Source organism: Petromyzon marinus, chromosome 16 (genome assembly GCF_048934315.1).
Source record: "Petromyzon marinus isolate PM22_M1 ecotype Great Lakes invasive population chromosome 16, UKy_Petmar_22M1.pri1.0, whole genome shotgun sequence".
NCBI lineage: Eukaryota > Metazoa > Chordata > Hyperoartia > Petromyzontiformes > Petromyzontidae > Petromyzon > Petromyzon marinus.
This window is the reverse complement of record NC_133682.1, coordinates 9,649,392-9,663,957: the sequence shown is the minus strand read 5'-3', so window position 1 is coordinate 9,663,957 and position 14,566 is coordinate 9,649,392. Positions and strand designations below refer to the sequence as shown.

The following is a 14,566-nucleotide window of genomic DNA, read 5'->3' as shown; positions in this document are numbered from 1 at the left end:
TTGGTCAGCCGCGAGGGCGGCTCGCGCGATGGTCGCGCTTCCCGATTGGCTGATGCGCGAGCGCGGGGACCAATCGGAGAGCCTCCGAGCGGGCGCGTGTCTTGTGCGTTGTACGGAATGCAAACGCGTCCGTGGTAACCCGGAAGTTAATGATGTTGTCTTGAAAGCCTTGAAACGTCAAATGCTGCACTGGGTAATGGGGAGGCCTTTAAAAAAATAAAAAAATAAATGTTTATATTGGACAGGATGTTATATTTTAAATATGTGCGGTAACTTATGGGTACCTATGGATTAAAAAATATATATTTTTAATTTTTTATTTGTTTTTGTATGTGTAGTCCTTTTTGTGCATTGTCAGCAGTGTTTGTGATGGATTCTTGGGTGTCTATGCCAAGCGTTTTGTTTATTTATTCTGCCTTTCGTACGCATACCTGTAGTGATCATAGCTGTAGTGAGCATAGCTGTAGTGATCATAGCTGTTGTGATCATAGCTGTTGTGATCATAGCTGCAGTGATCATAGATGCAGGGATCACAGCTGCAGTGATCATAGCTGTCAACCCACACGATTTACCCGTATTCTTGTACAGGGAAATTTTGTTTGCAAGTCCATACGGCGTGCAGCCGTTTCAATACGAGCAAAAAAATATAAATCATACGGCCAAATAAGAAAAGTATTTTAACCTCTCATTATTTTCCGTGTTTATTGTTGTACATTTACAACATGAGTGTGTGCATCCACATAGCAAGCAAGCAAACAGCAGCATCAGCATGCAAGATCACAAGACAATAGCATGACGGGTAGCATCATTGACACCGATTATCAAAGTTCATACATAAAAGTTGTTTTGTTTAGCAACGTAATTTTTGTCTGTGTTTCTCCCTTGTGATGGGAACTTTGTTAGCGTGAACGTTGAGATGTATAAGGGCACGGGGTGACCAATGAGGTCTGAATTGCTCTGCAGGCACTGACAAGGAGTTGTGGATGCCGAGCGACAAACTGTGGCATTGCGTGGTTATAAGTTGTACCGTCTGGTCCGGATGACCAGAGTCGGACACTACTGGAGAGGTTTCAATGTTGCCATTTGTGCATCTACTGCCGTGGTTTGTTGCAGTGGATGCGGTTTAGGGTGGATCGTGGTGAGGCTGTGAGTCGTCTTCTTTCGTGTGATGTCGATGCAAGCCGACAACTGCAATGTCTTAAGCCAAGGCAACCGCGTCAGAAGTTGTATCATCATCATCGTCATCATCATCGTCGCCGTGATGTCTCCTCCGTAGTTGTGGGTCGGGGCATTGCGTCGCTATGCGTTGTAACGATCTGGTCTGGGGCCAACTCAAATCCCACGGTGCCTGTGGGGTTTTTTACATTATGAGACCTCCTTTGCCAGAAACAAGATATAGGAATAGGTTTTACCCTTTTAACTGGCACAAAAACTGACACCTTTATTCAAGGCATCATGTTTGCCAGTTAAAAGGGTAAAACCTATTCCTATATCTTGTTTCTGGCAAAGGAGGTCTCATAATGTAAATGCTCACCCCGAGCCCTCAATACTGTGATAGTGCGCTGTTTTTGAGTTGTACGCCTTTTGACGTCTTCTGGTCCAACACCAGTGGAGACTAGGCTCTAAGAAAAGCTGTCTCGGGTGTGGACCAATCAAATTCAAGGACAGTGCATATTATTATCAGAGTTGTCTTTTTTGTTTGCATTTTGACTGCTTGTGTTGTGGTTATTGCAAACATGATGCCTTGAATAAAGGTGTCAGTTTTTGTGCCAGTTAAAAGGGTAAAACCTATTCCTATAGCCTGTGAGGTTGTCAATAACAACAACATCTCGCAGTCCAGCAGCACTTGTCGAAAGAGCCTGTGGCTCTGTCGATGAGAGCCAAGAGAGTCAACAACCTGTCCAGAGTTGTCTCTTGCTTAATAAAAAAAATAACTGCTGGATAACATTGGTCTGGAAGGCCACTGGGCTGGTGGTGGACATTGCCCGTGGTGGACACTGCCAGCATTTGCACAGTCACACAGTCACATAGTCAATGCTAGATTTAAAGCTTTCGTGACTGCAAGGATCCATACTCTTTGGTTCTATTCGGTAAAGTCACGTAGGTAAAAAATAAAACGACAAAAATCACGACGTTTCGGCCACAACACAAGTGAAGGCCACTTGTGTTGTGGCCGAAACGTCGTGATTTTTGTTGTTTTAATTTTTTACCTCCGTGACTTTACCGAATAGAACCAAAGAGTATAAGTCACGTAATCACTTTAAGATGTTTTTCTTGTTCGTGTTTTTGTTTTATTTGTTTGTTGTGGTTGCACCCGATTCAAGAGCCGAATGGCTCACAGGGGCTATACCAAAATAAACTGAAACTGAAGCTGGCTAATGGGACCAAGTCGGTTTGGATCGTGCTGGGTGGTGGTGTTAGTGGTGGTGGTAGTAGTGGTGGTAGTGGTGGTGGTAGTGGTGGTGGTAGTGGTGGTAGTGGTAGTAGTGGTGGTGGTAGTGGTGGTAGTGGTGGTGGTAGTGGTAGTAGTGGTGGTAGTGGTAGTAGTGGTGGTGGTAGTGGTAGTAGTGGTGGTGGTAGTGGTAGTAGTAGTGGTGGTAGTAGTGGTGGTAGTAGTGGTGGTAGTGGTAGTAGTGGTGGTAGTAGTGGTAGTAGTGGTAGTAGTGGTGGTAGTAGTGGTGGTGGTAGTGGTAGTAGTGGTGGTAGTAGTGGTGGTGGTAGTAGTGGTGGTGGTAGTGGTAGTAGTGGTGGTGGTAGTGGTGGTAGTGGTAGTGGTGGTAGTGGTAGTAGTGGTGGTGGTAGTGGTAGTAGTGGTGGTGGTAGTGGTGGTAGTAGTGGTGGTGGTAGTAGTGGTAGTGGTGGTAGTAGTGGTGGTGGTAGTGGTAGTAGTGGTGGTAGTAGTGGTGGTGGTAGTGGTAGTAGTGGGTCAATATCGTGACCTGGAACTTTGAGGACTCCGCTGCAACGCCCCGGGATAGGTGGCAGGGGGCACCAAACAGCCACGGATTTCACTTCGGAACGAGACTAAAAATGTGGGCCCCACCATCACCACCACCCCCATCAGGATCCTGCGTGTGACACGGAAGCGTTTCTAAGAAGACGGCACGAGTCGTGGAACCGCCAACAACAGATCGGTTTTATTTGCCGTTTTACTTTCATAACAAAGGCCAAATGTTGAGATTAAGAAGGTTGCCAGACTCGTTGTAATCCCACGGCACCCACGGCAGTGTATTAAGTGCGCCCTGTGTGTGTGTGTGCGTGGGAGAGAGACGGACGTGCTGGTATCACAATACAGGTAACCCGCACAATGTTATAGTCCCTTTGTAACACAGTGATGATCATTGTGGTCATTGACTGCCCCCCTTTGTACATCCTCTGGCCCGGATGAGTACCTGTTCGCGCTGTCGGTCATGGGGGATTGTTTGACTATACTTCACCACGCTGGTTACTGGTGTAGCGGGGATCCATGGTACTCTACACACAAGGACCGGTTCGGATATGACTCGCCGCTGATGTTAAACCGTGGCCCGGAATCCAATCATCGATCCATCCCTGTAACACGTATCCTTTATCCCCTACCATAATTGTACGTCGGTCTTGTGGAAAATCTCCTTGTGTACGTTTTTTTAACGTTGCTCATAAGCGTGGAGAGCAGTAGATCACGTTCAAGCAACGTTGACTGTTACTATACGTCTAAGGCTCCCACGTGGAGAACGGGGAAGGCCCTGAATCCAGCAGTGGATTGAACAAGGCCTCTGTAAGATAAGCGCGACGTGGATGGTTAAGAGGCGTGTCGTTGTGAGACTGTGACGTCATCAGGGGGCCGTCCATAAATGACGTCACGAGATTTTGGACGATTTTTGACCCCCCCCCCTTCGTCACACGACGTCACAAAAAGTCAGACCCCCCCCTCTCAAATATGACGTCACAAAGCTCTGCCCCCCCCCCCAAAAAAAATATATAAAACATGCTTCAAATCGCTTTAAACTATTGTCATTGTAGTGCGTATTTAATGTGGCGCTACATTCTGATGTAAGAGAAAACATTTACTAAAAAGTCTATTTAATTAAGTAGAACGTGTTGTCTATATTTATTTAAAGTTGCGCATTTTGATGTGACGTCACATTTCTCAAACCCCCCCCCCTCGTCACACATCGTCACAAATGTCTGACCCCCCCTCCCCCCCAGGTGCGTGACGTCATTTATGGACGGCCCCTTAGCTGTCAACCCCTTGTCAGTGCCCTAGCTTATTGAATTTTTGCCCACATTGTAAAGGCTGTACGCAAAATACGGACCTGAAAACTCAATTTCCCTGTACAAGAATACGGAGTACACCGTGCGGGTTTACAGCTGTGAGATGCCCGTATTGTTCATGCAAAGACGGGAGGGGTGGGGAGGCATTTGGCAAGAAGAGACAGTTGTGGGTACTAACCGTGGAAGAAGGTGTGCCTGTGTCCACGCAGGCATGAGTGGGGATCTGGGAAGAGTCTTTGTCACCGTTGGCACCACGTCCTTCGATGAGCTGATTGAGACCGTCTCTTCTGATAGAGCCACGCACGTAAGTTCCACATCGGGGTTCGGCTACGTACGGGGCGAAAAAAGTTCGACTGTACAGGGACTCCTCTACTTACGAGCGAGTTAGATTCCAGAGTTCTGTTCGTAAGTCCAACTTTACTCCTGTCGATTTAAAACGCGTTGTACGGCGTGTTCACTAAACACGGGGAATGGCTTTAAAAAGTTGTATAATCTCCTGTAGATGTAGATGCCACTGGTTCTTCACGTTCTGTGGATGTAGATGCCACTGGTTCTTCACGTTCTGTGGATGTAGATGGAGATGCCACTGGTTCTTCACGTTCTGTGGATGTAGATGCCACTGGTTCTTCACGTTCTCTAGATGTAAATGCCACTGGTTCTTCACGTTCTGCGGATGTAGATGCCACTGGTTCTTCACGTTCTGTGGATGTAGATGCCACTGGTTCTTCACGTTCTGTGGATGTAGATGGAGATGCCACTGGTTCTTCACGTTCTGTGGATGTAGATGCCACTGGTTCTTCACGTTCTCTAGATGTAAATGCCACTGGTTCTTCACGTTCTGCGGATGTAGATGCCACTGGTTCTTCACGTTCTGTGGATGTAGATGCCACTGGTTCTTCACGTTCTGTAGATGTAGATGCCACTGGTTCTTCACGTTCTGCAGATGTAGATGCCACTAGTTCTTCATGTTCTGTGGATGTAAATGCCACTGGTTCTTCACTTCATGCAGATGTAGATGCCACTGGTTCTTCACATTCTGTGGATGTAAATGCCACTGTTTCTTCACGTTCTGCAGATGTAGATGCCACTGGTTCTTCACGTTCTGCAGATGTAGATACCATTGGTTTTTCATGTTCTGCAGATGTAGATACCATTGGTTTTTCATGTTCTGCAGATGTAGATACCACTGGTTCTTCACGTTCTGTAGATGTAGATGTCACTGCTTCTTCATGTTCTGTAGATGTAGATGCCACTGATTGTTCACGTTCTGCAGATGTAGATGCCACCACCGTCATCTATTGCGCGACGGTTGAACTTACGACTCTCGGTCCGAACAGGCAACTGGACATATGGACAGATTTGTTCGTTTCTCTGAAGGTTCGTGAGTCGCGTTTTCGTAAGTAGAGGAGTCCCTGTACATACATCATTGTATGTACACTACGACATGTGACATGTGCAGCTCGACCTTAAAATACCGGATAATTTATTTTCTTATCAAGACCCCGTTATGTCCATGCAGCCCATTTATAGCCGTGCAATGTTAATTAAATGTTAATTACGTTCCTTTTTAAGTCGTAAAATATATCTATCAAGTTCAAGGTTACGAAAAAAAACCCCATTAAACCCACCAAAAATCACGAGCCAATTCTGGAACCCACATTCCAGTGCTGCAGTAGTTACTGCGCGGTACGGGGCTGAACTGGGACTCCACTGGCACGCGACGCTTCCGCGCAGCGTGGAGATGCAGCTAACAGCACGTCAGCAGTGCTTTGCACGCTGTTAATATTTTGAGCTTTGGGAGTGTGATTTTTTTCGTTAATGAAATTTTGAATATTTAGAGGTCGCGCCATATATCCCTGTTTTATATATGGGACACTGCACATCCGGCCACGATATTTGGGAGACACAACTGCATGGACGTATGTTGAACTTATTTTGCACCGTACACAGCCAACCTTGCTAACCGGTGGTGTGGAGCAAGGACAACAAACTAAACACAAAAAGCAGTTTTAAAGAGATGGGTTTTCAATATAGATTACTTAAAGTGCATAGCTCCAGTGGCTTGCTATCATCGGAAGGAAGAACGTTCCAGGCGGCTGCAGAAGCGCATCCGAAAGCGCGCGATGCGGTGACCGTCTTCGTTCAATGTCCAACACAAAAGCGCTGCTGCTGCTGCTGCTGCTGCGAGGATTGAGCGGAGGTCACGTGACGGTGTATGTCCCTTGACGAGACTGTGGTGCGGGACTTGTCGCGCCGGCGCGGAATTTCCGCCACCACCTGAAAATCGCCAAAAGGCACACGCACGCGAGCACTTTCAAAAACACCGCACGTGTTCGACGCTGGGAGCACTCTGAACCGCGACACTGTTGCATCATTAACCCCCCCTCCCCCCCCCCCCTACTTGTGTCAGCAGGTGCTGAGGTCGCTGGGCTACTCGGAGTTGGTGCTGCAGGTGGGGCGGGGAGCGCTCCTGCCGGAGCCCGTAACGCACTCGGGGTTCCGCTTGACCGCGTTCCGCTACAAGGATTCCCTGGCCGAGGATATGCAGGCCGCGTCGCTCATCATCAGCCACGCTGGTGAGCGGGATTCTTTAAGCGTTGTTGACGTCGCCTGTCTCCCACGTTATACGGTGGCCCCTCGGTTTACGATGCCATCGGTAACGATATTTCGATGAACGATCCGGCTCCCGTAGGGTCCCCCCGTTGTTTTTATTAGCGATACATTTTCGATTAACGATACGTTTACGCTATCACGCGGCCGCCAATTTCAGCTGATCGGAGCGCTCCTGAGTGGACTTGGCAGACCTCAGCCAATCATGGACGCCCTTTTATGAGAGTGTTGAGAGCAACTGGCTGCTAGCTTTTATCAAGGGTTGATGTGCGTTGCTTATGGAAACAGCTCTTTTGAATACTATGTTTGATTAACAATGATTTCATTTAACGATGGTTTTCGTGGAACCAATTAATATCGTTTACCGCACATACTTGTTGGTGAACATGCAAACAAAAAAGCATGCTCTGGTAGTGTACGATGCATTGTCTTTGAAACTAATTGGTCCACACCAGAGACAGCTTTCTTTAGAGCCTAGTCTCAAACGGTGTTAGACCAGAGGACGCCAAAAGGCGAGCAGCACAAAGACGACGCCACTCTCAGTTCGTAGGTCGCGGGTCCGATTCGACCCCCACGACCGCGATTGTTGCAACGATGGGAAAGTTTCTATAAGCCTCCCGCCCCCGCCCCCGTCCACGCAGCAGTATTAACGGCTGCACCGCAGGCGATGTGCAGGTCGTGCGTGGTGGTGGTGGTGGCGGTAAAGCGTGGGTACACTCCCACCTCTTTCAACAACGTGTCTGGCTCGCGTGGATGAGTATGCCAAATGCCTTCGAGAGGGGCTCTCTGGAGCTCCAGTGCAGGCCCTTCTACCCAGAGCGGCATCAGAATCAGAATATGCATTTCTACTGGAGGAATCGGACAAGCGATGAAGCTCTTTTCCACGGGTGTCCGGTGGAGCAAGACATGACGGGGCATCAGCGCTTGACTCTTATCATCGTCACAATTTATTCTTGATACTGCGCCTCCCGTGGCGTGGATTTCGAGGCGCCGGAAGAAAGGGGTATTTCATATATCTACCGCGACAGTCACTCAGCGAGGAAGTGATTCCAGACCAAATATACTGTGGGAAAGTAAAGCAGTGTAGACAATACACTCGGGGGGGGGGGGGGGGGAAAGCCGGGAGGCAAACAACTTCGGTGCTGCGTCACGACAAGGAGGAGAGTTTCCATTCAACACCCAGCAGTGGCAAGAGACCGGCCACGGTAGATGACGTTACAGAGCTGCTTCTGAAGTCACTCCGCCAGACCCCTCATTATTATTAAAACTCGCAGCATTTTACCGTACGCACGGTATTTGCCGCGCAGAAAGGTTTCGCCGTACGTCGATCGAACCAAAGATTTTCATCTTTTGAGGTGGAATTTAGCCAATTCAAGTTGAAGAAATATTATAAGATGACCGTTTTGGGGCATTCGTTGGTGAGCGGGCTCTGGCTATCAACCTGCTACAAATGGGATCCCGGCCCTCAATTGGGAACTTGGATCTGAACAGTTCCATCTCAGCGCTCTGATCCTGTTGTAGCAAGTAATCTATGTCTGTATGTATGTTGAACTTCTTACACACCATACGTAGCCAACCGTGCTAATCAGAGGCGCGGGGGAAGGACAACAAATTAAACACGAGAAGGAGTTCTCAAGAAATGAGTGCACCAATCTAGCTGATTTCAAAATGCACAGCTACGGTGCCTTCCCAATATTGGAAGGAAGAGCGTTCCAGACGGCCACAGAAGCGCGTCTGAAAGAGCGCGATGCGGCGGCCGTCATTGTTTGATGGCTTGCAGCCACAAGCGCCGCTGCTGCTGCTGCTGCGAGGAGTTTGCGTGATTGGTTTACGATTAGAGGACACCTCCGATCTGGTGTTGGGCAGTCAGTCCCGGGTCACAGACGCCACTGTCAGTCAGGCCCGTAGTGGCGGGGGGGGGGGGGTCTGTATGGGGCTGAGCCGCCAAGGCAAGGTAAAACACGGTGGTACAATATTCACAGGGTGGTACAACATTCACGTTTGAGAGCGAGAGCAGAATGTATGTTAGACAAAAGCCGGTCGCATCCAGTTGCTCATCCTGCTGAGTGTTTAACACTCGTTCCACGTTTGTTTAACATTGACCGTGTTGTGCCCACCCTGAGTGTGTGGACGGGCCCCCACTTTAAACAAGGTTACGCCTTTTGGCGTCTTCTGGTCCAACACCAGTGGAGACTGGGCTCTAAGAAAAGCCGTCCCGGGTGTGGATCAATCAAGTTCAAGGACAGTGCATATTATCAGAGTTGTCTCTTTTGTTTGCATTTTGACTACTTGTGTTGTGGTTATTGCAAACATGATCCCTTGTATAAAGGTGTCAGTTTTTTTGTGCCAGATAAAAGGGTAACAACCTATTACTATAAGGTTACTGCTGCAGGGTTGGTGATGGGAGGCCGCTCGTTTTTATCTACTACCCCCAGAGTCTACCTTCTCCCCCCCCCCCCCCCCCCGCAGCTATCCGTGCTGTTGACTCCCTGCTCCTGCTCAAGCCCAGGCTTAAAACCTTCTTCCTGTTTTCCTCTGCCTATGAATGATGCCCCCACACCCCCACTGCCCCCCCGCCCCCCCCCACACTTTGAACAAGGTCACGCTCCAGGGTTGCCATCCGTACAGGAGCCTGCCACAGCGTGAAACGCGCGCAGGCCAGTCTGCAACAAACGCGGGGGGCCCTTTTTTTTAACACGTGCAGGTGCAGGAAGCTGCCTGGAGGCCCTGGGGTTTTCAAAGCCTCTGGTGGTCGTCATCAACGAGAAGCTCATGGACAATCACCAGCTGGAGTTGGCCATGCAGCTGCAGGAGGACGGTCACCTCTTCTCCTGCACGTGCAGGTGGGGGCTCCCCCCTCCCCCTCCCCCCCCACCCCTCCCGATCGCTAGCGCACCGCGCTTCGATGAGCGATGCGGCGTTTGGCACGGCACAAGGTGCCAGCCAGCGCAGCTCTGCGGGGCGACTTGAACGGACACCGCCGTCGGCAAGGCGGCGCTTGGGGAACCGTGCGGCCCGTCCGTCCGTGTCGCGTGCGGTTTTTAGCTGACCTCACCGAGCCTCGCGATGTTTTCGGGGGCGCCCCCACCCCCACCCCCACCCCCCCCCCCCCCCGCGAGTGTATTTTTTCTGTGGGAGTGATGTGTATGCATATGGATGTATGTTGAACTTCTTTCGCGCCGTACATAGCCAACCGTGCTGATCGATGGTGTGGGGGGAAGGACAACAAACTAAACACCAAAGCAGATCTAAATAAACGAGTTTGTCAATCTAGAGGATTTAATCGTGCATAGCACCAGTGGCTTCCTAATACCGGAAGGAAGAGCGTTCCAGACGGCCGCAGAAGCGCATTCGAAAGCACGCGATGCGGTGACCGCCTTTGTTCGATGGCCGGCCTATAGCCGCCGCTGCGAGGATGACCGCTGGGATTCTAAATAATCGACGGGGTAAGAGGGTTCAAACAAATTTCCAGCGCGCTGCCTAAATCAGTGGGACCGTAAAACGCAATGGTGCAGCAGGGCGATTTCCCGCATCTATTGTGCCGAACCTGTTGGCGCGTGCCTGGAAAGATACGCGCACGCTCTTAAGCGAGCGGACCGACCTAATACGGTCCGCTCAGCGACGTGCTCGCCATACTTACCTCCCTCCCGCAGGCACCTCGCCGCTTTCAAACGTGGAAAGTATGAACAAGAACTGGCAAAGCGAAAATTGAAGCCACCATCTGGTGCCTTGTACGAAAAGGCCCTCCCGCCGGTATCTAAGACAAACAGTAAACAGTGCTAATGATCCGTTCATCATCATCATCTCATTCCTATTTTAGGCAAAGGAAACTTCGCATTCGGTTTAAAAAAAAACACACACAAATTGCACGTGCTGATGTTCAAACGGCGTGCAGGACGTTTCTGAAAAAGTGTTTTGCCCGTCGTGGTTTTTTTTTGTCGTGTGCAGGTTATTTTTTTTGCCCGTCGCTAATGAGGCGGATGCATCGTCAGATAATTTACCCCAACGAGCCAGGCACGGAGTGGTGAAAAAAGCGACATAACAAAATGAAAGGGGCATTATGCGGGCGGTGGTTTGGCGCAATTTTGAGTTAGAGGCAGTGAGTGAGTGGTCTGCCCCACATCCATCCACGTTGCCTTCCCTTCCTTCCACTGCAGCAGCTGCAACACTGTCTAATCGATTCTAGATTTAAAGCTTTTGTGACTGCAAGGATCCATACTCTTTGGTTCTATTCGGTAAAGTCACGTAGGTGTTTTATTTTTTACCTACGTGACTTTACCGAATAGAACCAAAGAGTACTGGCTAATCGGTCTGAGGACAAAAAGAGCCATTTTTAGTTCGAATTCGGCAAAACGAAGTGTACACATTTCAAGAGCCGTGATGCACGTGGGTACGAGACGGTCCTCATTAAATGACGTCACGAAGCGGTCCTCGAGAGAGCCACGTGTGGCTCAGTGTACGCAGGCTGCCGACCGCTGGTCTAGGCCGCTAAAGCCAACCCAGGCGAGGCTCAAACAATATACGGCAACTCTCTTCAGGTGTTAGTTGGTTGAGGTGAGGCTCGCACCAGGAATTTATTTCGGGTGAAGTTGATCTAGGGGCAGTGTGCTAAAAATACAATTGGCAAAACCCAAGCGCTTCCACTCCACAATGAACTCTGCGGACAGCCCCGAAGCCAGCGGTGGAAATTCCACGCTCTCATGGAGGGGGCCAGACTCATTATGATGACCACTGTTGACTTCCTACAATGCGGCGCTAATATCTGTTGTCGAGGTAAAAGCTGTCAAAATCTTGAGATCAAGAGTCAAAACGCTGTAATCACGCGCAGCCTTTCTCGATCCACTGCTGCATGAAGACCTTCCTCGTGCCTTGTTGCTCATTGGGGGCTGTTGAACCATCACCACGCGGGTCAGTGTGGGTTGGTGAAGGGAGGGGAGGTCCAGGAGCAGTTGAGGTGTAACTTGCCCTGATTGTGTTAGGTGTCGCTGGATATCAAATTCAGTTCGCTGGCTTCGTACAGCAGTGCCCTAAGCACTTCGCCACCACACCACCCACTTCACCTATCAATGCCTGTATCCCATAATATTCTGCATGTGCTGTCACTACTTGAGACCCCTCCCCCCCCCCCCCGATTAGGTAACTCAGTTCTTGCCAACATAGCCCTGGGAATTCCACCAGCCTCTTCCAGAACGACGTGCACTACTTGAGCAAATTGACGAGATGTGTAGTGGACACCTAACGGGCTATCTGCCCGTGGATCATGATGATGACTATAATGGTGACACTGTTTCAATTTCAGGCTGAGCAGACCCTAGGTTGGAGTTCCACCTTAGATTGCCACTGAGGCTGCGATTCACCACGGTCGTTCCAGTCACCTCCCGGTCACTGCACCGCTGTGTGCTCACGGGCGGGGGTTTATGCCGGTGGAGTCAGCCGTGCGTAAATGTTGATGAGGTAGGAGGAAAAGGGACTTGTGTGGCTAAAGACTTGAGCGTCATTAGCGGGAGAGAAGATACGCAGGCGTGCGACGCTTCAAGCTTAACGAACACAAAGGAATGACGCATGAATGGGCCAAAGTGTCTTGCATAGATTTATTAAAATGTTATATATATAGTGAACGCTGACTGCATTGGCTTTCATCCACAATTCAATTGCAAACCCTACTGGGTACGGCGGGGGGGGGGGGGGGAGCGGATATACCTCATTGTCTTAATATTTCATTACAAATTTACCCAAAGGCCATTATTCAAAATGTTAGACACAGCCACATAGCAACCCTAACGAGTTTCAAAGCCAAATACCAAACCCTACTGATTTAAGGGCCAGGCTTGTTGATTTTATTGTTGTTGTTTGACCCCTTTTACCACAGACCTTTTGTTGAAAACATAAATGTTGTCAAAAATGTTACGAAGCTGTACGGCTGCCCTTTCAAATTCATCTGCGCGGTAAGAAGGTTGAAATATCGCCAGCTCGCTGCTTAAAATCAGTCGGGCTGGCACACGCGTTGCTGTGAAACGTGAAGGCGCGGCGCTGCAACCTCCAAGCTCGCGACACCACTGGCCTAAGAGCCCCCTCTGGATGATCCGCCTCGAGAGGCTATGTTAGCAGCCTCCTCTTCCACGCAAGCCAGGAGTCTTGGAAGAGGGGTGGGAGGTTGGAGCAACGCGCATCTTGTACAGCCATTCTAAGTACCTGGACAAGATGACTCGGAGATTGCTGTTTCGTAACTTACTATTATAATATAAAAGTGGCGTTAATGACAGTGCCAAGGGGCGAGATGTTAACTACCTCGCGTGGTATTCAGGAGTTCGTTGGTTCAATCCAGACCCTGATGCCGACTGGATATCTGGAGTTTGCGTGTCTCTCTCCCCGTGGTCACGTGGGGTTTTCCGGTTTCTCCCTCCACATTTATAATCGACATCACCACGCGTTCAGAGTAATTGGCCGCCGCAGATTTCCACGTGATAAGCCACTCTGTTGAGCTCTCATTTGTGGCCAGGTCGCTTCTGAAAAAGAGCGCTACACAGCTCAGTGGGCCTCACTTGGTAAAATAAACAAACAAAAAAACTTTAGTTTAGCAAATCGCTGTCGCCGTTTCTCCTCTGCCTCGCAGCACCCTTGTGGAGACTCTCCGCGAGATGGATCTCAAGACGCTGAAACCGTTCCCTCCAGGCCAGCCCGAGAAGTTTGCGCAGTTCCTGGATGAAGTGATGGGCTCCACATGACAGGCAAAGAAGCGATTCGGTGGATCCGCAGCGCCAAACGCTCGCCATCCCCGTCATCACCCCCTGACGTGTCCTTGTCATAAACACTGCGCGTTCGTGAAGCAACAACCGTGGGGGAAAAAAAGAAAAAAAACACTGGCGGGAATTCTCATCGCCGTTGCCTTGCGCATCCTCGCTCGGTGGCGGTCGCGAAGGTTTCACCATTGTCAAATTGGTCGGCTTTTGGTAAACAGGGGTTGTGGCGGGTGCGATCCATTTGTAGAAAACCCCATGAAAGTAAAAGGGAGAAATTTACAGAAAAGCGTTTTTATTTCAAAGCCTAAACACACCTGCCGCCAATCTCAACATTACCGATGAAAATGTTACTCTCCACTCGAAGATACGGAGCCAACCCTTGCAGCAAGTCATTAGAAATCAGTGGGGTACATGTAAATGGGTCGCCGCTGCCTCGTACGTTAATGGGATCGTCGTTTTACGATGAATGTGCCGCTGTCTGGCAGGCAGGTGTGAACATACGACACATCCGAGTTTGACGTAAACGGGAGATTCGTTGCATCTTACCTGTTATATTGATCCCAATGGCTACAAATAAAAACAGAAAACACCTGTTTAATCTTGGGAGAATTCACTCTTGTTTTTCTCCTGATCCAGACACCACCGGAGTGCCCTCAGCACGGCCGTGTGACTCCAATCTCGAACAGTCTCACTGGGCCACTTCCTCAGGACTAAAAATGTGCGACCTCACAAGCGTCTCCTTTTCCCAATGTCAGCTGATCTATGACGATAACCAGCTGCTTCAGTCAGTGAGTTTGCGCCAGCTGATATTTTGACCCATTGAGAATGAACTTGTGATCTTGGGAGCTCTTGCACCTCTATCCTTAATGCCTCTCCTGGGCTTAAAGCTCAATATCAGTGCTGGACATTGGGAGGCAGGCAGGCCTGTTTAACACACCTCGCCGCGATCTGCCGATTCTGTA

The 14,566-nt window shown here is 49.5% G+C and overlaps 1 protein-coding gene across 4 annotated transcripts; it reads left to right on the top strand.

The window, feature by feature from the left end:
• Positions 1-154: 154 nt before the first annotated feature.
• Positions 155-14,202, top strand: ALG13 (ALG13 UDP-N-acetylglucosaminyltransferase subunit). Of its 4 annotated transcripts, none has more exons than XM_032955207.2 (5): positions 155-193; positions 4,464-4,558; positions 6,668-6,830; positions 9,569-9,707; positions 13,478-14,202. In XM_032955207.2, the coding sequence occupies exons 2-5, from the start codon at positions 4,466-4,468 to the stop codon at positions 13,587-13,589; spliced, it is 507 nt and encodes a 168-aa protein (XP_032811098.1). In that variant the 5' UTR covers positions 155-193; positions 4,464-4,465; the 3' UTR covers positions 13,590-14,202. The 4 variants fall into 4 exon arrangements, with proteins under 4 accessions (XP_032811098.1, XP_032811099.1, XP_032811094.1 ...); XM_032955208.2 differs by lacking the exon at positions 155-193 and adding an exon at positions 241-1,278; XM_032955203.2 differs by lacking the exon at positions 155-193 and adding an exon at positions 2,875-3,295.
• The last annotated feature ends 364 nt before the right edge of the window (positions 14,203-14,566 follow it).

What these genes read in the sequence shown, in the direction of transcription:
- ALG13 (XM_032955207.2), top strand. Translation starts at nt 4,466, where the DNA reads ATGAGTGGGGATCTGGGAAGAGTCTTTGTCACCGTTGGCACCACGTCC. An exon ending in CTTCTGATAGAGCCACGCAC is followed by an intron (nt 4,559 to 6,667) that starts GTAAGTTCCACA and finishes TTGTGTCAGCAG; the next exon opens with GTGCTGAGGTCGCTGGGCTA. An exon ending in GCTCATCATCAGCCACGCTG is followed by an intron (nt 6,831 to 9,568) that starts GTGAGCGGGATT and finishes TAACACGTGCAG; the next exon opens with GTGCAGGAAGCTGCCTGGAG.